This window comes from Lagenorhynchus albirostris, chromosome 9 (assembly GCF_949774975.1).
Source record: "Lagenorhynchus albirostris chromosome 9, mLagAlb1.1, whole genome shotgun sequence".
Classification (NCBI taxonomy): Eukaryota; Metazoa; Chordata; class Mammalia; order Artiodactyla; family Delphinidae; genus Lagenorhynchus; species Lagenorhynchus albirostris.
In genome coordinates this window covers 11,664,395-11,688,143 of record NC_083103.1, presented here as the reverse complement: position 1 = coordinate 11,688,143, position 23,749 = coordinate 11,664,395, and the positions used below count along the sequence as shown (strand labels likewise).

The window sequence follows — 23,749 nt, the reverse complement described above, 5'->3', positions numbered from 1 at the left end:
TTTCCTGCCTTTGATGGTGGGAATTTTTTTTACTGCATCCATTTCTTACCGGCGTTTTAATTTAGCATATTCATTTAGTACATTTTGCCACCACTCCAGCAATTTCAGTGTTCAGATTTGGGAGAGGTTAAGTAAGGTCTGTACTGCCCCTGTATCTCAGAGGTGGCTCGCCCCAGCAGGAGAGCGTGTGCTTGTCTATACTGTGGAGTTACATCTTTCATTGAGTTGATGCCAGCAAATTTTTCCAGGGGAGAATAACCTAATTTTAAACTCATGTCATGACTACAGCCCCTAGGCACATTCTCCCTTGGATCTAGTTGCACTTTTCCTTTCAATAGTTATTTCTTGTGGGGTGTTGAAGAGGGTAATGGCCAAAGGATCCTGCTTGAACAGACACTGGTGGTGGGTCCAGGCTTGGTGGTGGCTCTCTTTCTGTGCTGCAGTAAAACCACGAGAGGGCATCTTTGGCTCTGGGATTAATAATTCATCTGTCTTCTCTGACCTGTGACCTTTTCTTTCTCTCCTCTCTCTTACCTTTTCCCGGTAGTGTGAAGTGAGGGGGGCCTTCTCCCTCCTTCCTCCTCCCCCTGTGATCCACCTTCCCTTTTTACCCTGCCCTGCGGCGGCTCTGCCCCTTACCTTCATGGACGACTCAGAGGTGGAGTCGACCGCCAGCATCTTGGCCTCTGTGAAGGAACAAGAGGCCCAGTTTGAGAAGCTGACCCGGGCGCTGGAGGAGGAACGGCGCCACGTCTCGGCGCAACTGGAACGCGTCCGGGTCTCGCCACAAGATGCCAACCCGCTCATGGCCAACGGCACCCTCACCCGCCGGCATCAGGTAACCCCTCTCTCCATCAGACCTGCAGGTAGGACTTTGGCATGGTCATAGAGAGACTATGATCCTTCTTGGGAAACTACTCTCCTCGTGGTTATGGGCTGTCCAGTGCCCATGCCTCATGATAACCTTTACAGGCTGATAAATACTGATTAAGAGATAGGGAATATTGCTGCTGTGCTGAGTTGGGTGGACTTATCTCTAGAAGCATCCATCTGACTTCTTGTTTGCTGGAGTGGGGTTTCTGGGTTGGGATGCAGTTCTAGTAATGGCAGATCCTATAATTTGAAGCTGTACTCAGTTTACTTGTTTTTTTCTTGTGTGTTCCCCCCCACCCCCATATCAGAAATTCAGGATTGCTTAGTGGTTGGGGCAGTTGGGCATCTTGTATCCTCCCTCAGAGAACAGTTTGCTCAGAAGGTGTGGCAGTCAGCGTTCATAAACTGTGCATCCCTGCGCCATGCTCTTCTTGTTGGCTGTGCAGATCATTCCTTGGAGGAAGGGGTTATTGTTAATTCTTTCGGTTAGAGTTGGAGAGCGAGCATCATGCTGCTGTTTAACCCAAATAACCACAGGAGCCAGTGGTCTCTGGGTTGGCTGACTCTGCTGTGACTTGGGAGAGTTGGTGTTAGAAATGAGAAGTATCTTGTGTTTCCTATGGTTTCTGTAGTCTGACTTCGCTGTGATGTAATCTGTCTGAGGTTTTGTGTGTGTGTGTGTGTGTGTGTGTGTGTGTGTGTGTGTACGTAGTAGGCATTGCCTGATAGACTTCATTTTAAGAGATCTCTGATGGGAACGAAGAACAGTGCTCATGCTCCAATAAGTCCTTTCATTGATTACTTATTTATTTTTTAAGATGGAGAAGGTCCCTCATGCTAAGGAGCGTGTTGAGTGAGAGGATATAATTCCAATTGGGGATGATCAGGAATTTGGAAGCAGTGTGTTTGCAGTGTTCCTAGGATTTTTATAGGAACAAGAATAGAGGGTTAGGGTTGAGGGAGGGGTATGTATTGAAAAGGAGAGCAGGATTGCTCAGCCTTGGAGGTGGTGGGGAATTCCAGGATTTAGTATGTGGATTCTCTCTCTCTCTCTCTTTCTCTTTTATTTTTAACTTCTGCTCAGCAATGAAACCACACCCTTCCTTCTTCCTGAAAGTAATGTTTAACTTCCTTTCCCTACAGCATTACACTCCCTAAGTAATGGGAGTAGGGTGGGGGAAGAGTCTCCCAAGGTGGCTGAATCTCACTGCATTCTTTTTGAAGGGGAGTAGTCAAATGTATTTTTACGTAGTATAATGTTATTAGATTATTTCCTGCTGTTTAAGACAGAGCAACTTAAGAATGACATTTTTGAACGTGTTCAGTGGCTCTAATAATTGGTGATGAAGATACTGAGACATCTGCTTGAGGGGAGTTGAGATACTTGTTTTCTTTCTACTTGGAAAGAGAAACTCATACTTCTTGCCTCTTTCTTTAAAAAGCTGCCTGGTATGGGAGTTTCCAGTGGTTGTAGAGCATGAAGATGCATGAAACAATAAAGAAGCCTTTGGAAACCCCCCAACCTAGGCTTTCCAAGTTTCCTTATGTTCTTAATGGCTTTCCAAAAAGATTTCGTGGGGAACTTATCTGAGTCTCTGCTGTTTATTCAGAAAATAGTTTTTGAGTACCTATTATGTGCCAGGCACCGATCAAGGCACTAGGGAGACAGTGAACAAAACTGACCAAAAACAAAACACAATAAACCTCTGCCCTCATAGAGCTTACGTTCCTATGTTCCAGAGACCCAGTTTGCCAGAGTTCTAGGCCCGGTTCCAATTTTGAGGTGTTAAGTCTAAGGAGTGATGTGCTGCTTTTATCTGTACTGACAGAAGGACTCCAGGCCACAAATGTCTTCTTGAAAGGCCTTTTCCTGTTTGGAACAAAGATCATTTGTGTTTGATAGAGCAAAAGAAGGCCACAAAATGAATTGTCTTCTTGTGGGCTATGTTTCAGAACGGCCGGTTTGTGGGCGATGTTGACCTTGAGCGACAGAAATTTTCAGATCTAAAACTCAACGGACCCCAGGTAATTCTTTTGGCTCAAGGTCTGGGTTGCTTATTCATATCTTTCTTACTTCCTCAGCTTAAGAGCATATTGGTGTCTTCTAAAGTGCCTGGCACATTGTAAGCTCCCATTAATTAGTTTCTTTCATTTAGGAAAATTAAAAAATGGAGTTTCAAAGTATAAATGTAGTTTTATTTTGGAATTAATTGTAATGACCGTTGATCCAGTATTTGATCTCTCAATTACTGCATCCCTTTTCTAGAATGGGCGTGGTTCTACTTTGCAGAAAACCATGCCTAGAATCTGGCTGACCTGGAGCCTTAGGCATATCTGAAGAATAGCATAGAGCTATTCAGAAGATAGCTCTTATTGGGGTTTTCTGGTTCGTCTTAAAAGTTCTTATTGGGTGAACTTTTTTTTTGAAGGGTCCCTCAGATGTAGATGTGGCTGCAGTCCAACACCGTTCATATCCCCTTAGATGAGTGGAGCTGGGAAGTTATATCTGCTGTCTCTGTCACTTGGGTGTTGATGTAGCTATAGTTAACTCAGTTCCTGTTTGTTAAATGTCTAGAACTGGGAAATTATGTCTTCTGCCCTTTTGTACAAATTCAAAAGTGGGGACAGGCACCCCTCTAAAAATCCTGGGGCCCATAGAAGGTGCAGTGTCTTTAGGGAGGCAGTGCCTCTCATTGGGATGGATTGTTAGCGTATATGGCTTAATAATAGCTCTTTCTTTTTTCTCTTTTCCATGTAGGATCACAGTCACCTTTTGTATAGCACCATCCCCAGGATGCAGGAGCCAGGGCAGATTGTGGAGACCTACACGGAGGAGGACCCTGAGGGAGCCATGTCTGTTGTCTCTGTGGAGACCTCGGATGATGGAACCACTCGGCGCACAGAGACCACGGTAAGCTAAGACTTGTGTAAGGTCTGGGATGATGGAGAAGTTCTTCCTCTGGTCTTCATTAAGGGGAGGGGCTAAGCACTTAATTAGGGTGGGTGAGGAGCCACTGATCTGTGGTAAAGGCATAGAGAAAGTGATCTCTGGGTAGACAGAGAAGATAGAAGAGATATGGGAAGATCTAATGGAATGAGGAAGAGTCTGCAGTAGCTTCCCTTAGAGGCATAGTTAATTGCCTGTGCAATTTTCCTGCCTGGAGAATTCCTGTAAGATGGAGAGAAGGGTAGGTGGTAGATTGCATGGCATTTCTAGGTAAAGCGAGCTGGGGGTAGAGGTTCGTTTCTTTTCTTAGAGTGGTCTAGAATTTAAGCTTAATTTGTTCACTTCATTAATTTTTCTTTTCTCTTTCTTTACTTGAAGGTCAAGAAAGTAGTGAAGACTGTGACAACACGGACAGTCCAGCCAGTCCCTATGGGACCAGATGGGCTGCCTGTAGATGCCTCATCAGTTTCAAACAACTATATCCAGACTCTGGGTCGTGACTTCCGCAAGAATGGCAATGGCGGCCCTGGCCCCTATGTGGGGCAAGCAGGCACTGCTACCCTTCCCAGGAACTTCCACTACCCTCCTGATGGATATAGCCGCCACTATGAAGATGGTTATCCAAGTAGCAGTGACAACTATGGCAGTCTGTCCCGGGTGACCCGCATTGAGGAGCGGTATAGGCCCAGCATGGAAGGTTACCGGGCACCCAGTAGACAGGATGTCTATGGGCCCCAGCCACAGGTTCGGGTAGGTGGGAGCAGTGTGGATCTGCATCGTTTTCATCCAGAGCCTTATGGGCTCGAGGATGACCAGCGTAGTATGGGCTACGATGACGTGGATTACGGCATGATGTCTGATTATGGCACTGGCCGTCGGACTGGGACACCCTCTGACCCTCGGCGACGCCTCAGGTAGGCAAGAAAAAGGGAAGAAAAGGGTCTTTCAAAGACAGCAAAAAGGGGTTGCTCTTCCTTCTCCGTCTAAGTGCTTTTTGGGATCAGAGGTAGTTGTGGCCCCCTCCTCTGCCTGTTTTTGTGGAAGACCACCCTTTTCTTCCCTTTTCTGATTTTACTAAGTATTGACATGCTTTTTTGTCTCTTTTTCATTGTAGATATCATGTATTTTAATTATAGAAAACAACTTGTGATGGTTATTGGTCTGTGTTCTGAAGAGTGGCCTTTGTTTCTGTGCCAAGAGTTTCTATATTTTCTGCCTAAGATTTGACCCCCTTTTGGAACCTGGTGTCTGAGGCTATGGAATATTTGTTCTTGTGAATTTCTTCAGCTTCTGGTTTGGTGTTAAGAACAAGGTTGAGGGTTTTAGGCCAGAATAGATAGTTAAGGGTATATATAAGAACCTTCGCTGTGATGGTTTTAATCTCAAGTAAAAACAAACCTTGATCTCACAAAAACCCTGACACTTTGTGCTTAGGTTCTTACATTTGATTGTAAAGTGAAATGGGGGTGGCTTCCTTAGAGGGTGGTACATTATTGACACTCTGAAAGGTCACTAATTCCGACTTTACTGTTTATCCCTGGGGATTCCTTGGTGATGTGAAAAAGGTAGTAATTGACGTTTGGACTGGTAGATGGTTTGCCTTGAAAAAATGCTTTAGAATGCAGTTGGCAAACCTTTTCTGTAAAGGACCAAATAGAACTAATTTAGACTTTGCAAACAGTATATCGTTTTTGTTGTATGCCGTTGTTCTTCTTTTTACAACCTTTTAAAAATATAAAAACCATTCTTAGTTTAGTTTTGGGACTGTACAGAAAACAGGTTTGGCCCATGGGCTGCCAATCCTGCTTTAGAATAAATCAGAGACTGTTTTCCAGGCAAAGAGAAACGATAAGAATGAAGGGAGAAGATTTATGGATGTCTTAATGGTAAGGATATCCTAACAGCTGTTGCTGAATTTCTGTATGAGGTCATGACTTTCTAAAACAAATGCCTTGGTGCTCATTTTACTTATATGACGTAGCTTTGGTGAACAGCAGACTGGGCTGGGCCCAGAGGTAGAGGCCTCATTACCTAAGCCTGAGTCACTCACCTTTCAGGTGTCTTTTGGACAGCAAATCCAACTCCCATGTGACTCATCTTTTATTCCTGGGGTGGGGGTGAGGGAGCACATCAGGCCTTAGTTGGTGCAACTTGGAGCAGTGGTAGATAACAGCTATCACCAAAGGAGTCTGCCTAGGGTGTTGGCTTCTTCTCTTTGTTGACAAGTCTGCTTTTTCTGACTTCCTCATTAGTAGAGGGATTGGATCTAGGTGGGTGCTGGCGGCCAGGTCATTCTGTGTTGTCCCTTGCTGTGGCAACTGACATAAAGAAAGAGGGCTTGGGCTCGGTTCTTGGGTTTATTCCAGGGTGATACTGGACTTGGAAACCTGCTTGACTAGCAAGAACATTTGCTGCTTCCTGTTCTGGGGCTAGGAGAGTAATACAAGGTCAAACGAAAACAGTAAGGCAGAATGATTTGTAGAAAAAGCACTGAACCAGAAGACCTTGGTTCTAGTTGTGCCTTTGCCACTAGCTGTGTAGCCTTAAGCAAGTCATTTAATCTTTCTGGGCACAGCTTTGTTATTTGTAAGACAAAGGAAAGAATGTCATGATCCACTTGTAAAACTAACTTGAGTGACCAAAATCTTCAGTTATGGTAATTGTTTTGTAATTGCTTATATTATAATAATAATAAAAGTAAAAACATCATCACTACAAAACTAGATAAGCACACCATCCATTGATAAAGAACTACTGTTAACATTTTGATGCTTTTCCTTTGAGTTCTTTTTCTTATACATGTAAACACACTCTGACTTTATTTTTTCCCTACTGAAATGGAATCTTAATATGCTGTTTAGTTGCCTACTTTTAAAACTCAGCTATATAACCTGCTTATTTTGTTTCACTGATATTGCAAAATAGTGATCTTTTACTAACTGCTTTGTCCATTTAAATCACTTTTGAGTGGTTGATGTTGACAGCTATGAGGCAGGCCCTCTGCTCAGGCTAAAACCTTGAGGGTTTGGTGACAGTGGGAGTGGTTTTGCAGAACAAACGACGGGCTTATTTGGAGAGTTCCACACAATGGATTCTCCTCTCTCCTGTGGGAGCCGCAGAGTGAGATGAGCTCACTGATAATGGGTCTCTTCCTTCCTGGTGGTTATGAATAAATAATAGTGTGACAGACTCACCCTCTAGTGGTCGTTGGTAGTACTGAAATAGGAAGCAATATCTCTGGTTAGATGTTTTTCTTTACCTTCAGTTGCTCTGTCTGTTCCTTTTCATAGTGACTGGGTATCCCAAATGTGATGGTGGTCAGTAGTGTCTATTTTGACAGAATTGGAAGTGTTGTCTTTAGAAATTGGAGACTAGAAATTATGTCTCAAACACATTTGTTGAGTAGCAGAGATGACCTTGGGATGAACTAGTGCAAACTAATGTTCAAGCTTATACCTCATCAATACCAAAGCCAAGTCCTCACATGAGGTATTAAGACATCCTTTACTGCTTTTACTCTATCATCTCTTTTTTAATAATTTCCAAAATAGGGTAAGGAGAGACTTAAATGTGAAATGTGTTTAAGGGTCTTATTCCACCAGCTCTTTCCTGTGTGTAAGTAAATGCCTTATTTTCCCTTTAGCCTAAGGCCTTATGAGAGCTGTTCTCAGACATTGTTCGCTTATTTCTGTGGTACCAAGTCAGTTGGTTTCATTAACTCTGCTGTCTGAAGGTTTATTTCAATCTCTATCTGGAGAAGTTTAGTAGGTGTCAGATATGTTCAAACGCTAAGCAGTCAGGATTTGGTTCTTTTTTGTGATTAACTCTTCGAATGCTTGTTGCTCCTCCAAGCTAGTAAACTTCACAGAAAAAAATGGCAGCTTTAATCTAATTGCAGATGCGTTTAAGATTATTGCCTTATCTCATTAAGAAAAATTGATCAGTATATTTTTTATGCAAAGGAGAGATAAGATCTAGTGTACTAGAGCTGGGGTTACTCATTCCTTGAAGATGAGGGGTAATGGGAGCCCCCCAAGAAACCAGGCTTAACAACTTAATGTATTCCTTTTTTCTTTCCGGTTCTTCCAACACTGCAGGAGCTATGAAGACATGATTGGTGAGGAGGTACCATCAGACCAGTACTATTGGGCTCCTTTGGCCCAGCACGAACGGGGAAGTTTAGCGAGCTTGGATAGCCTGCGCAAGGGAGGGCCTCCACCCCCAAATTGGAGACAGCCAGAGCTGCCAGAGGTGATAGCCATGCTAGGATTCCGTTTGGATGCTGTCAAGTCCAATGCAGCTGCATACCTGCAACACCTGTGCTACCGCAATGACAAGGTGAAGACTGACGTTCGGAAGCTCAAGGGTATCCCAGTACTGGTGGGATTGTTAGACCACCCCAAGAAAGAAGTGCACCTTGGCGCCTGTGGAGCTCTCAAGAATATCTCTTTCGGGCGTGACCAGGATAACAAGATTGCTATAAAAAACTGTGATGGTGTTCCTGCTCTTGTGCGATTACTCCGAAAGGCTCGTGATATGGACCTCACTGAAGTTATTACTGGTGAGTTCTAGGCCCAAGGGAAACTGCTAGGTTAGGGTCACTGTTATCCCTTAGAGAGATTGAGAACTAGAAGGATTTCTAGTCCTTTGACTGTTGATTAAATGTTGTGGCCTTTGGGTCAAATCCATCTCACGGATTTGGATCATGCAAGGTTTTCCAAATTTTAAAGCATTGTTTGCTAATGTTTTAAACGCAGAAGATTTCACTTAAAATTCCAGATTCTTGCCTTCTATTTTAAACGTGCGGGAACTGGTAGCAATGGATCTATTTTGCTACCTGGCAGTAGCTGGTCTGAGCTGATTGGGGCACGTGCTCTCCAGTTCACAATAATTTCCAACATGTTATCTCTGACCAACTGCCACCACCTAGGAAGTTGTCTCCCCAGAATTGAAGCTGAGTGTCAGTTGGCACTTAACCCATATTCTTGTAATTTCTTTAAAATATCTGCTTGTCCTGACTCACCTGCCTGGCATGTATAGGCATTTGTGCTTGTGGTCCTTGCTTTAGAAGAGTGGTTTTTCAGATTGTGGGTCATACTTCATTAGTGTGTATTGAACACAACTTTGTGGATCACAACCAGCGTTCCAAGAGAAAGAAAGAAAGAAAGAAAAAGAAATAGCATAGATCATTAGTTCTCAATTGGGGGTGATCTTGCCCCCCAGAGGAAATTTGCAATGTCTGGCAGTATTTCTGGTTGTCATAACTTGGGAAGGTTGGGAGGGAGTGCTATTAACATCAAATGAGTAAACGCTGGACATACACTAAACATTTAATGTTGGGCAGGACAGCTCCCCACAACAAAGAATTACCTGGCCCAAAATGTCAGTGGTGCTGGGATTGAGAAGTGGGTGTAGATAGCCTAGAGGGTATGGCTTATAATAAGTATTGTTTTGTGAAACCTTACTTCATGGGATGTATGTTTGTATTGAGCCATAATGTACAATATATTATTGTGGGTCACAGGCTAAAGCTTGAATATCATTACAAGGTATTTGGTCATTGGGGAAGACTGAGAAATGTTGGAATAGGGGATTCTCTTTGGCATTCTTCAAACATACTGTCTTGGGTGCTGGAGAGCTATCTGATGAGTTGTCTCTGCCAGGAACCCTGTGGAATCTCTCATCCCATGACTCAATCAAAATGGAGATTGTGGACCATGCACTGCATGCCTTGACAGATGAAGTGATCATTCCGCATTCTGGCTGGGAGCGGGAACCTAATGAAGATTGTAAGCCGCGCCACATTGAGTGGGAGTCCGTGCTCACCAACACAGCTGGCTGCCTTAGGTAACATAAGGGTTCTGAGAGTATGAAGGTAGAATTTTTGAAGACTAACTTAAATTGCTTTTAAAAAAAGTTTAAACTCCTTAGCCTGTCACTCAGCCTCCAGTCCTATTTGTATTGCATACTATGACTTCAACCTGTTTTTCTACCTTTGTCACTACTCCCTTGCATATCATATATGCCTTATGTGGGGAACGGCAAGTAAACCGCATATCTTCCTCACTTCTGTGCCTCTTTGACTTTGTTCATATAATTTGGTAAACATTTGTTCAATACCTACTGCACGTAAGGCAGTCGTCTAGTCCTAGGCTTGTGTGTACCTGTGTTCTTGCCTTCAATTATTTGTATTTCAAGTCAGGCTGCGATAAATGCAACAAATGGAGTACAAACTACTAGAAGGATAGAGTGAGGAAGAGCTCTTCCTCTGTCTGCAATGCCTTTCTCTGCTTATTTATCTTTTGAAGCTAAACTCAAGTGCTTTTATTTCATGTAAGTTTTCCTGATTTCTTTTTCTAATACCCCGTAAATGTGCGATATATTCTTTCTCTCTTTGGAATATACCCCTATGTGCTCTGCCCCTATTCTTCACTTGTACTTCCATACAAGAAGTATCTATTCTGTCTTAAATTATTGTTGTTGGTATACTTTATTTATACACCCCTCTCCCTGGCCTGGTTATAAATGTCCTGAAAGCAGGAACTGTTTTATTCAATTTTCTGTCAACTCCAGTGCCTTCCTTATAACAGGTACTTGTTATTTGTTACAGTGAAAAGAAAAGATATTAAGGGGGCTTGTAGATGTTAAGGATATTAAGAGAGGGTTTCTAGATTTTAGTCATCTTGAAGCCTCTCCTTTTTCCCTCAGGAATGTCAGCTCGGAGAGGAGTGAAGCTCGCCGGAAACTTCGGGAATGTGACGGTTTGGTGGATGCTCTCATTTTCATTGTTCAGGCTGAGATTGGACAGAAAGATTCAGACAGCAAGGTAGGTTAATGGGTGAGAATTCCATTCACAACAACCATAAGGTACCCATAGTGCAGACCTATCATCTCAGGCTTTCAAATAACATTAGATACCTATACCAGCCCCCACTCCTTAAAGTGGGCGTTCACCATAGACGAAAACTGTTTTCTTTAGAATTTCCTTCACCTATATATTTTAAAGCTGTTTAGCCATACTTGCATTTTTTTTCTGATTAGGAAAAAAGTCAGAGTGAGCCTGAGTTTTGTGTTAACACACCAAATGGTAGCAGAAACCTTCTGTTAGCCTGAGGCTACAAGAATTTTGAGAAGCGTGGGCACTTGAGGTATTGTGAGAGATGATGAATTGGGCTGTGCTTTTGAGGATAAATATTTTAATACGTGAATCGTGGAAGCCTGTACTTGCTAGGAAATCACTATAGTCGTTCTCTTCTCTCATTGAACCTTGTATTTTGTGATCCCAAGCTTGTGGAGAACTGTGTTTGCCTCCTTCGGAACTTGTCGTATCAAGTTCACAGAGAAATCCCACAAGCAGAACGTTACCAAGAGGCACCTCCCAATGTTGCCAACAGTACTGGGCCACATGCTGCCAGCTGCTTTGGGGCCAAGAAGGGCAAAGGTGAGTCTTGGTTCCTTGTTCCTTGCTCTTTAATGTAAGGATGGGGAGAGGAAGGAACACGTTTAGCTTTAGGTACAAAATACTTGCTGAGCAAGTACAGGAATCAGCCCAGTCAAGGATGTCTCTTTGCTCTGCTGCTGCTTCCCCTGTGTCGTGTGCTTCATGGTGGTGGCGGTGGTGGTGGTGGCGGTGGTGGTGGTATTGGCATCAGTAATTGGGCAGTGAAGGCCGAGAACTCAACTAATCTGGGGCCTTCTCCCCCATTCCTCCTTTGTGTTTCCTGTGTTTTTCTTTTCCTCTCTGCTTTCCTGCTTGTTTTCCCATGATCCTGTTGACATCTCTCTGCCGCATTTTTCTTCCTTCATTTCTCTCCTCTACTTTCCACCTTGGGTGATGCACTGGAAGATGAGTGGTTCTCCAGAGGTGAGTGGAATCTTTTAAGGCGCTTACCTACTTCTAATTTGCATGTTTTGGTTTTAGCTTCCCTGGTATTTCTTTGCCTAACCCTTCCCTGTGGATGCATGTAGGAAAATTCAGTTGAGGATGGCCACTGAAACAAGTTTAGCTCTTCTGAGCTAATGGCTCATGGCATGCTATTTCTGGACAGCAGCCCCAGTTATCAGGACTCAGGATGGCAGCAACAGTAGTGGTTATCCTTGTCTTACCCACGTGCTGCCTGTTTTCTGTTCTTGTATCTGATAGGGACAAGCTGGGGATCCTGGTGTTTTGTCTGTTTGTCTGTTTTCTTGTTTTTTGCCCCTCTTGATGCATCTCTGATCCAAAGATTTTGACTGAAGAATAAAAAAATATACTGGGTGGACTCTTCCCTTTCTTAAACTTTTTACCCCTTCCCCCTTCTTTTAATTTCCAAAGGGAAAAAACCCACAGAGGATCCAATAAATGATACAGTGGATTTCCCTAAAAGAACTAGTCCTGCTCGAGGTAAGTCATCTTTTTCTTCTCAGGCTCCATAGAGCTCATAAACGTAGTCCACAGATAGGTGTTTGGCAGCCTAACAGTAGGCTGTACAGTACGTTCACTGTTCTGTCTCCTCTGACTTAAGGATTTGAAGTGATGACAGAAGTATTTGGAAACTAATAACAGTAACTTTCAAAGGACTTCTTGTTATGGCAACTCTTCAGATTACTTGAGGATAAGGACCTAATGGTAGTCTAGACCAGAAACTTAAGTACCCTAAGTAGCCACTAGTTCTTGGGACTCAAACTTTACTTGTTATAAGAAGTCTCTTTATCACAGTTTGGATCTTTATATTCATCAATATGGTAAGTCCAAAATTCACAGCTCCCCGTGGATATAAAAATTCAGATGTTATTAAAATTGAGCCCCTTTCACTTAATCATAGTTCAGGTGGGCAGAATGACTCAGTTAAGTTAGAAATAATTCATCTGAGATGAGGAATCTTTAACTCTGAGTGCTATCGATGAGTAAATGAATCCCTTGAGTGCCAAGCAAGGTCAGGGTAAACTGTGGGAGGAGAGAAGAGGCTAGGAGGAGGGAGAGACAGGAGTTGCATATGAGTTGATATGTTTTGCTCTTGCCATGGTTGATTTATTCTTAAGGCTACATTCTTAAGGCTACATCTGACTACATCAGATGTAGTAGTCAGATCTCTTGAGTTTGCTGTTGGGTGGGTGGGAGGGTTTAGAGAGTTTACTGGTATTGGAGCATAAACCCATTAATCCAGAGTACTAACACTGGAGTTCAACCAGCCAGAGCCTGGTTCGTAGGTACTGGTAAGCATCCTCTGCTTTCTTATCCTTTCTTGTGCAGGCTATGAACTTTTATTTCAACCAGAGGTGGTTCGGATATACATCTCACTCCTCAAGGAGAGCAAGAATCCCGCCATCCTAGAAGCCTCAGCAGGGGCCATCCAGAACTTGTGTGCTGGGCGCTGGACGGTGAGTACCTTTTACAAAATGGATTTGGAGATGGGAGGACTTAGCTAACTAGTTTGCTACCATTTATAATCTGTTCTACTTCTTTCCATGTGCTACTTGCAGTATGGTCGATATATCCGCTCAGCTCTGCGTCAAGAGAAGGCTCTTTCTGCCATTGCTGACCTCCTGACCAATGAACATGAGCGGGTCGTGAAAGCTGCCTCTGGAGCCCTGAGAAATCTGGCTGTGGATGCTCGCAACAAAGAATTAATTGGTGAGGAGCCGTTACCTTAGCATCTAGTACAGCACCTTTGATCCAACAGGTGCTAAATAATTTATTTGTTGAAAGGACTGAGGAAGAATCCTAGTCCTCCGTAGTTTGTGAATCTGGAGGTTGGAGAAGGTTATAGTTTAATGGTTCTTGGAAAGACAAGAGGGGCTGATTCTTCAAAAATAGAATAACAATATCTATCTATTGAGCATGTACTTTTGTTACTAGGGATTGTTAAGCATGTCTGTATATTCTCATTTAAATGTCACCACTTTACAAGGGTCCTTTTTTTAAAATTTTTTGTTAGAATAAGGAAACTGAGGGTCAGGGAAGTTAAGTAATTTGTCCAGAGTTAATATAGCTCATAAGTGACAGAGCCCAGTTTTTGTTTTTCTTAAATTCACAATGACTGTTCTATTAAGCTATAATAGTAGTATAATATTCTGTAGTATAGTATTCAGTGTACTGTTTTCATTAGACTATCTGAATGGACTGTGTAGCATATTTGAGATAAAGTATTCAGATTGTTTTAATGTGACTGAAAGAGAGAATAAATAAAAGAGTAGGAAGGACAGTATATCCATGGCTATTCCAGGTCCTTTGCTCTTTTGAAATGATAATCCTACAGGAGAAGGAAGTTGATTCATGTGGGTAGTATCTATGCTTGATATGAGCAATGCGATTAAGTGTAGTGTTAGGCTCCTAACAACCTGACTCAGCTTGTTCTCCCCGCACACATTCCTCCTGTCTCACCGCTATAGGTAAACATGCTATTCCTAACTTGGTAAAGAATCTGCCAGGAGGGCAACAGAGCTCTTCCCAGAATTTCTCTGAGGACACTGTGGTCTCTGTTTTGAATACCATCAATGAAGTTATTGCTGAGAACTTGGAGGCTGCCAAAAAGCTTCGAGAAACACAGGGTATTGAGAAGCTGGTTTTGATCAACAAATCAGGGTGAGATTAACACTTAAAATTACAACTGGAAAAGTTTGAATATGAGAGAGGGGTTGCTGGGAAGGGGCTTTCCCCTTTTGCTTTTTAAGGTTATTTTCCCTTATTTACATGGAAAGTATAAAGAGGTATTGCTCTTTTTTCTGTCTTCATGTTGATCCATAAATTGATAAGACTCTTACATCAAACATTTCTTTGTGTCACCGTTTGAGTTAAAATATGGGACTTGGTGAATACTTGATCTTGCCCGTTTTGGGATTTATATCCATACGTTACATTATATTAGAGAGTACAAGTTTTCAGCTTCTTCCCTCGTCTTACATCCAAATTCCATCTGGTGTTACTTTCCTCAAAAGGAACCGCTCAGAAAAAGAAGTTCGAGCAGCAGCGCTTGTATTACAGACAATCTGGGGATACAAGGAACTGCGGAAGCCACTGGAAAAAGAAGGATGGAAGAAGTCAGACTTTCAGGTAGAATAACTCTTGGGACTGAGACTTTCACCTTTTTTTCCCCTTGGTCTCAGGTAATGCTTTTGTCTTTGGTTCTTCTATTTCACTGTCACACTGAGTCTACTTTTTTGTTTTTTTTCTTTTGTATTTTGACGGCATGTGGGATGGTTCCCCAAACAGGGATTGAACCTGGGCCTCCGCAGTGAAAACGCTGAATCCTAACCACTAGGCCACCAGGGAACTTCCCCTGAGTCTACTTTTGCCCCAAGTCTCTGTGTGTAAAGAAATCATTTATTAACTTTTCCCCCAAAATGGTGCCTATAGTTCATTTGCTGCTGAAATAGCTCTGGTCTCCCTCTGTGTCATAGCACAGTGTAAATGCCAGTGGTAATGAAGGATGATGATGGCCTTTTTGACTTTCTCCGAATCTGCCTTAGCCCTTTGAAGGAGTTTGCCATTTTCTGAACTGTCATTTTCTGAGACTGTATCTCCTTGATAGCGTGAGTGTTTGATACCTTTGTAATCTGTTCAGAACACAAATAGAAGCCTAATATCCTAGTTTTTTTTTTTGTTTTTTTTTAATTTAATTTATTTTATTTTATTTTTGGCTGCATTGGGTCTTCGTTGCTGCAAGCGGGCTTTTCTCTGGTTGCGGCGAGCGGGGGCTACTCGTTGTTGTGGTATGCAGGCTTCTCATTGTGGTGGTTTCTCTTGTTGGGAGCACGGGCTCTAGGTGCGTGGGCTTCAGTAGTTGTGGCACACGGGCTCAGTAGTTGTGGCTCGCAGGCTCTAGAGCTCAGGCTCAGTAGTTGTGGCGCACAGGCTTAGTTGCTCCGCGGCATGTGGGATCTTCCCGGACCAGGGCTCGAACCTCTGTCCCCTGCATTGTCAGGCGAATTCCTAACCACTGTGCCACCAGCGAAGCCCTAATATCCTAGTTTTGTTTCACTATATAGGTGTTTATTTAACCCTTACGAGTTACCTTTTGGTAAGAATCGTATTCGGGAATAAGGACCTAGAAGTCTGAGCCCATTAAGGAATAAGATAAGGGTGAATTCAGTACTCTGTGACATTATTGTGTTTTGTTTGCCTCCAGGTGAATCTAAACAATGCTTCTCGAAGCCAGAGCAGTCATTCATATGATGATAGCACTCTCCCTCTCATTGACCGGAACCAGAAATCAGGTACAGTAACCAGGGGACATAGCCCTCTGCTTTTATTCCACTTCTGCTATTCTTTTGCTATTCTTTCGTTAGATGGCTTACCATCTAATGAAATAGCATATATATTTATTTCTGAATGAGCTTGTCTTTTGGTGGAGGGAGAGTAATACTTCACCTCAGGATTATAACCCAGAAGCTGGTAGACCTGAGCATCAGCAAATAAGACAGGCAGTTAGCCTGCGTGTGACTCCCCCATCTTTGCTTGTGGACTTAAAATGACCAGGGAGCGAACCCTACTCTGTTTCCTCTATTTAAGATATACTCGGCATATAACAGTGTATAAGTTTAAGATGTACAGCATAATGATTTGACATATGTATATAGATAGTGCCTGACTTAATGACGGTTTGGCTTATGATTTTTCGACTTTGTGGTGGCGCAAAAGTGATGTGCATTCAGTAGAAACTGTTTCAAATGCTGAGTTTTGCTCTTTTCCCTGGCTAGCGATAGCATGGTGGGACAGCGTCTCACACTGCAGCGTCGGCTGCAGCGCCCAGTTAGCCATGCAGTCATGAGGGTGGATAGGCGATACACTTACAACCATTCTGTTTTTCACTTTTAGTACAGTATTCAATACATTATATTATGAGGTATTCAACACTTTATTATAAAGTAGGCTTTGTGTTAGATGATTTTGTCCAACTGGAGGCTGATGTAAGTATTGTGAGCACGTTTAAGGTAGGCTGGGCTAAGCTATGGTTGGTGGGTTAGGTGTATTAAAATGCATTTTCAACTTATATTTTCAACTTATGATAGGTTTATCAGGATGTAACCCCGTTGTAAGTCCGAGGAAGATCTGTATATTGCAAAATGATTTTTTTTCCCTTTTGAATTTTCATATAATGCCAAGTAGTATGTATTTACTGTTGAAAAATTAGAAAATACAAACCAGAAAAATGACAACAAAAAAAGTCACTTATTTCTGTTATCCAGAGATAACCACTCCTATTCTATATCCTCTAAACACTGCCATGTGAGCAGATACATTTTTCTTCAAAAGACAAATCATATATTTAGTGCTTATTATAACCCTTTTAATCTTAATGACACTTGGGTTTTGCCTCAGTCAGGGTTCTTAAAATGTGGTCTGAGGATCACCAAATCTGTTGACATTTGTGCTGATGGTGCATAAGCAGTGGTGGTGCTTTATTGCTGGAGGCTGAGTGTAAACCAGGGCGATGACACCAAACCAAACTAGTTGTTGTAGTCTTCGTTGCCATGTACTTGCAGTTATAAGAAGGGCCAGTTTCGGGAGGGTAGGGGGAAAAAAAGGAGCCAATTTCACTTAAGAACGTACTTGATGGGACTGTAACAATATTAATTTTATTGTTTCTGCTCTTGAGTACACAGCTTTTTAATAGCCTGTGTTGATGATATAGGGGGTACTCATAAAGCACCCTGCAGCATACCAAAGCATGATGGTAATCTTGAGGAAAAGCACTTGTGCTATTGTTGGAGTTACTAGGTACACTAACCACTTTTTTTTTTTGGAACGCTATTTTTACTTAAAAAAATAGACATTTTCTTGAAAATGAACACAGTGAGCTTGTCAGTTTGAGGAAAAATAACTGACAGTACTTGCCTGAATTTTCAAGAGAAAATTTTATTTTTATTTATTTATTTTTAAAATTTATTTATTTATTTATGGCCGTGTTGGGTCTTCATTTCTGTGCGAGGGCTTTCTCTAGTTGTGGCAAGCGGAGGCCACTCTTCATCGCGGTGCACGGGCCTCTCACTATCGCGGCCTCTCTTGTTGCAGAGCACAGGCTCCAGATGCGCAGGCTCAGTAGTTGTGGCTCATGGGCCTAGTTGCTCCGCGGCATGTGGGATCTTCCCAGACCAGGGCTTGAACCCCTGTCCCCTGCATTGGCAGGCAGATTCTCAACCACTGCGCCACCAGGGAAGCCCAAAAATTTTAATTTTGGAAGAATTGTATCTGTCACTGTGAGCCTGGTAACATCCCAATAGTTAATATACTTTTAAATGAAATCAGTGGCGATGTTAATGAATGTGATTTTTTTGATATTATATCATGAAATGTGTTAACATTTAGAAAATCTGCATAACTCTGTGAACCAGTATTTTCCAAGTGACCAGTGCATGATTTTCAAAATCATGCATGAGTAACTGATCCATTCAAAGTGTAAGACCAATAGATATTAATTTAACAGACTATGAAGAGAGCCTTAGTTTGGATTCAGATTCCTTATTGCGCTAACCTGAAAGAAACTCTCCTTGTCGAGTATTAGTATACTATCAAAGAATATCTACAGTTATCTGAAAAGACTAATAAGGTTCTCCTCCCTTTTCCAACTTCTTATCTGTGTGATGCTGGATTTTCTTTATATAATTCATCCAAAATAACATCACAACGGATTGAATACAGAGGCAGATATGGGAATCTAGCTATCTTCTCTTTAAAGATGTGCAAAAATGTCAAACAGTGCTTTTTATTTTTTTTGATAAGTGTGTACGTTTTATAAAGCCATCTTGAACAATTTGGTACACTATCCACTGTGATGCTACTAAATAAGAATCAGTTTGATTCTTTTTTTTTTTTAACTTTCTGGTGAGAAAAAAACATTTTTAATTTTTATCCTTTTTTTTTTATTGGCGTATAGTTGATTTACAGTGCTGTGTCAGTTTCTGCTGTACAGCAGAGTGAGTCATTTATGTTCATCCAAAATAACATCACAACGGATTGAATACAGAGGCAGATACGGGAATCTAGCTATCTTAAACCAAACTTTAAATATGTGCAAAAATGTAAAACAATGCTTTCTTTAAAAAAATTAAAAGTATTATTTAGGTTAACGGAATAAGTATTGTTCTTTTAAATGAAATAAATATTTAAAATAAATTTTAAATGAAATAAATATTTAAAAGCACTGTAGCTATTAATACATGTAGTCTATACCAGTGAACATTCTTTGGATCCTCATAACTTCTAAGAATATAAAGGGGCCCTGAGACCAAATAATTTGAAACCTGCTGGCTTAGAGTGAATCGTTTCTTATGTTAGAGTCTGGAGGAAAGGGATCTCTTTAAGTCCCATGAGGGCTTTGTCTAGAGCCTGGCACTTGTGGTGGGTGCTTAGTAAAAGTTTGATGGGAGGGAGGGGGAAGGGAGGACAGACTAGAGAGCAATTTTTATGAGTTTAGATTTTGAAGAGTTGGGTTTTGACCTGGATAACTTTCTGACTCCCTGTAGATAAGAAACCTGATCGGGAAGAAATTCAGATGAGCAGTATGGGATCAAACACAAAATCATTAGGTAGGTGATTAATTCCTGCCTAAGGATATGGAGTAAGCCATATTATCATATGGGATGAGGAGAACTGTCTGGCTCTGTAGCTCTTTCCAGCACCCGCACCATTCACCTTCCTGGAAGGACACTGGCTGGACATTCCATTGGGAAGGATTCAAGGAAGTGTAGTAAAACCTGATCTGTCTACCTTTTTCCACATTCCCAAATGCTCAAAGGTTAAAAAAAAAAAATCTTCATATGCCTCCCCCATTAATACAGAATCAAGCGTGTGTCCCTAAACTGTTGCTCACGGCCTTTCACAGTCTGACGCCAGGTTCGCTCTGTCTTACTCTCCATATACTCTGTTTGAGCCCACCTAGTCTACTTGCTATCCTGTCTCTTCACTCTATACTTTTTTATCTTGCTCTTGTAATACCTCCTATTGGAATGTCCTTCCCACTTGCTTTGTAAATGGTCTTCATCCCCAAAGGCTTGGCTGAATTCCTGTCTACTTTGTTAGGTCCTTCCTAACTATTGCAGCTCACCTCACTATCTTCTCCTAATTCCAGTACCCTTCATAGATCTCTTCAGTTTAGCTTTATTATCATATTTGATATATTTTGCCTTCCCAGTTAGATGTAAGTTTTTTTATGTCAAGGACCACCTGACCTTAATGCCTTTGGTAAAGCTCAAATGCTAATCCAAAGAGGGGCCTGAATCACATTTATCTGCCTAATACATATTTTACACTAGAGGGGAACATCATGTCTCTGTACTTCTTTTTTTTTTTAAACTAGATAACAACTATTCCACACTGAATGAGAGAGGAGACCACAATAGAACACTGGATCGATCTGGGGATCTAGGCGAAATGGAGCCATTGAAGGGAACGCCCCTGATGGTAAATTCTCTTTATATACTATTGTCCTTCTGAGGCTAGTTCTGTTTTGAAGCCTGCATGTTCTGTGAAATAGGAAAAAAGGACTTAGTGAAAGACAGCACCTTTCCTTGTAGGGGTTTTCAGGGAAAAAGTAGGAGTTTTGATTCACATTGGGATTTCTGGTGCCATTATTCTGTGATGGTCGAGATGGGAGAAAGAAGGCTATAAATGTGTTGCTTATGTGACTAACGCCAACTGATCTATTCTCGCATTACTCTCTTTCTGTTCCTGCCTTTTTTTGAATATCTTGCCCTTCACTTACTGTTACCTTGTTTTGTTTGAGTTTACAAATTTGGGGATTTTCCCTAGATCTGGCGCGCACTCATGCTTTCTTACTCTCATACTAACACACTGCATGTGTTCACAGCAGGACGAGGGGCAGGAATCTCTGGAGGAAGAGGTGGATGTGTTGGTTTTGGATGATGAGGGGGACCAAATGTCTTACCCCCCCATGGTACGTCCTTCAGCCACCCCCACGATCATCCTTGAGGAGGAGGTCTCTGTGTCAGCAGTTTGCCAACCATGCTGATCTGATCAGTCAGCCGCACGGGGCTTGGGGTGCTGCTTCTGTGATTGTTACCTCTTCAGAGGCTGGGGCATGCCGCTGGTGATCTGATTCTCCATTATGTGCTGCTTTCTTCCCTTCAGATTTGCTCAGCTCTCTTTTGGTTCTCCTTAGTCCCAACCCTATTAACATCTCTTTCTCTTTTTTCCCTACAGCAGAAGATTTAGCACCACTCTCTCCGCTACATCTGGGCTTATAATATATGTACTTTTATTTTTTGGTGGTGAAATGGACTGATGATTTTTCCCTTTCTTCGCTGGACTGTTGTGCCCACTGCCACACTGCCTCCTGCCCTTGTAGCCCTAAGTGGCTGCCTTCTTTCCATCAACTCCCTAACTTCTTCCAGTGAAGCTTAATTGTCCCTCCTCCCCCCTCCAGATCCCCTGCAATTACTCCCAAGAAGCCTGACTCAGTTATATGCATATCTTGAGAGACTGCTGCAGATTAGCTCTTTTTGCCAGCTCTCCCTGGAACTCTTGGCCTTGTGTGGAGGGAGGGAGAGAGTGGGAATCCTCACTGGAAGCTATGGGAAGAATTGGAAGTTACATGCTATATATGCAGTGTCCAGCAATCTGATAAACCCATGATTCTTAAGCAAGATTTTTCTTCTCTTGGTGGGGAAGGGACCTTTACTTTTTTGGAGAGTGGAGGGCGTGAGCTCTTCCTTTATTCCTAATGACTATTTTTGAAGCAAAGACGGCCGGCGACATTGGCACATACCACTTGGCAAGGGCCCTTGAGCAAGTGAAGGTTTCCTAGAGCGGAGATTAAGAAACCTTGCCCTCCTCATCTCCAGGGCAGGGACCATCAAGGACCTACAGACTCCATCTCTTCTCCAAGCCTCATGCCAGCCCTGGGCTGCAGCTGCTGCCCCTTACTGAGGCTGTCCTTAACCCTCCTCTCCCATCCTGTGATAATAATGTCTGCTGACTTGGCCTGGCCATTTTCAAGAGGCTGTAGAAAGAGGAGAATATGTCAAGGAAGACTTCTTGGGTGAGAAGGAGCAGAAAGATGTCTTCTGGGGAGAAGAGCCTCTAGGAGGAGCGAGTAGGAATGTACATGAATCATTTAGTCTGAAACTGTCAGGAAGCTACAAAGCTGGCTTCCCCCTGCCCTTATTTCTCCTTTTTCTCACCCTTATAGCCCCATCCTCCCCTGCTTCCTCCCTGGATTGGTTGGCTGACTAAAGGACTTGATGTACATACTCCTGCCCCCTTTACCCTTAAAAAGGTGGGGTTCGCCCCTGGCTTTGCCTCTTCTTTGTGCCTTTGGCCTGGGGTGCATCTCCTCCTTCCCTTCCATGTGCCTTTCTTTGCCTCTGCAGTCTCATTTCTCATGATTTTGCAAATTATATTTTGTTGCTTTCTTACCTACTTCTTGGCCCTAAATAGCAGAAAGAAGAGGAGAGGTGACCTAGAGAACCTCAGTCTCTCCACTGGGAATTGGAATAGCCTCTAATTTTAGCCATAGAAGGTTTTTCTCAACTGTATATGTTGGGATTTTGCAAAAATCCTGTTCTGATGAACCTCCAAATGAGATTGGTGGGAGGAGTGAGTGGTGTGACTCTTGCTCCTTAGTTGCGCAGAATGATTGTCATCTCTGAAGGGGTTATAGGGAAGTCGTGTCCATATCCCCCTCCCCGACCACCCCCCCACCCCTGTTCTTCCTCCTTTTAGTTTAGTGTATATTAGCAGGTTGGGCTAGAGGAATCAGCTGCTATGCGGTTGATTTTTTTTGTTTTTTTTTTTAACCCTTTCCCTTATTTGCCTTTTACTCCTCCCCTTAATCTAAAAGCTCTGTTTAATGCAACTGGAAATCTTTATGCTCCTCTCTCCCCCTTCCTTTATATATTGAGGCTTTGGGGTAGGAGAAAAGTGCACAACCCCCCACCCGCCTTCCCTCTGCATTAGAATTCCTTATTTACCCCTTTTCCCCTTCACATTTCGTCCCACTCCTTTTCTGGCAAAAAGGAGCCTTTTCCTTTCTGTGACCCTGAGAGCATACTGCACAGGGGAGATCGCCCCCATCCAGATGTGGCTCCACTCTTGGTTTCTCTTGTCTTCTTCTGCTCTTTTCCTGGTGCTCTTTTTGTCGGTGGGGTGTGGGTAATAGAACAGCCATGGGCTTTTGGGGACCTTTAACTGTTTTTTCCTTTTCATTTATAAAAACACTAAACGTTCAATTTCAGAGAACCAAAAATCCCACCTTCCCACCGAACACTACTAAGGGGCATGTCTTCTGCTCCATACCTTTTCTGTTTTTCTTTCTCTCCTGTTAATGCTTTTAAAAACAAATGAGTTTTTTTATATAAATAAAGTTTTTAAAGTGTGTATGTGGGGGGTGTGTGTCATTTCTTCACTTTAAGCTGTATCTCTTCTCTCCTTTTCATCTTGGTTACTTCCTTATGTATCAGTGTCCTTTTTCTCTGCAGAGCAACTAGAAGGGGATTGTACCAGGACTGATTTATTTTGAGCTCAATCCCAACTCTTAACAAGGAACATTCTTTTTAATTATATATGAAACATTTTTCCTCTGAAGATTCTTAAAAATTAAATGTGGCTAAGTAGAGCACGGGAAGCTTATTGCTAACTTAGAGATAGGAAACTGAAGTATAAAGAATTAATAAGTCACTGGGATTCTTTTGCGACATTTGACAAAACTAACGTTGAATAAAGCTCATTGCAATTCATGACCCTCTTGAACATTTATGGGTAGAAGATTAGAAACTACCAGCTCCAGCTATCATCCTAGTAAGTCTGAATATGTAGAATTAAAAGGCTCACTAGGCCATAATGTTGCTTCTCAGGCTATTCTCAATCTTTTAGTAAGATGATAAGGGGCAGGCCTATAGCTGCTTCCTCTGTGTCCTCCCAAGTAATATGTGGGTGGGTAGCAAATACTCATTGGATTACCAGGGGTTGTCTTTACTGTAGAGGCCAAGGAT

At 42.4% G+C, this 23,749-nt stretch overlaps 1 protein-coding gene across 7 annotated transcripts in view; it reads left to right on the top strand.

The window, feature by feature from the left end:
* CTNND1 (catenin delta 1) overlaps positions 1 to 23,135 on the top strand; it is a 47,377-nt gene extending 24,242 nt beyond the window's left edge. For 3 of the 7 annotated variants that reach the window (XM_060159100.1, XM_060159098.1, XM_060159099.1), the window contains 17 exons: positions 548 to 838; positions 2,827 to 2,898; positions 3,632 to 3,784; positions 4,199 to 4,734; positions 7,918 to 8,381; positions 9,484 to 9,667; positions 10,529 to 10,646; positions 11,108 to 11,261; positions 12,135 to 12,203; positions 13,053 to 13,180; positions 13,283 to 13,433; positions 14,192 to 14,384; positions 14,738 to 14,852; positions 15,928 to 16,015; positions 19,265 to 19,327; positions 20,098 to 20,201; positions 20,961 to 23,135. In XM_060159100.1, the coding sequence (XP_060015083.1) occupies positions 644 to 838; positions 2,827 to 2,898; positions 3,632 to 3,784; positions 4,199 to 4,734; positions 7,918 to 8,381; positions 9,484 to 9,667; positions 10,529 to 10,646; positions 11,108 to 11,261; positions 12,135 to 12,203; positions 13,053 to 13,180; positions 13,283 to 13,433; positions 14,192 to 14,384; positions 14,738 to 14,852; positions 15,928 to 16,015; positions 19,265 to 19,327; positions 20,098 to 20,201; positions 20,961 to 20,972 (2,799 nt within the window). In that variant the 5' untranslated portion in view covers positions 548 to 643 and the 3' untranslated portion in view covers positions 20,973 to 23,135. The other 4 variants (XM_060159102.1, XM_060159104.1, XM_060159103.1 and 1 more) reach the window with 4 other exon arrangements.
* Positions 23,136 to 23,749: the final 614 nt, after the last annotated feature.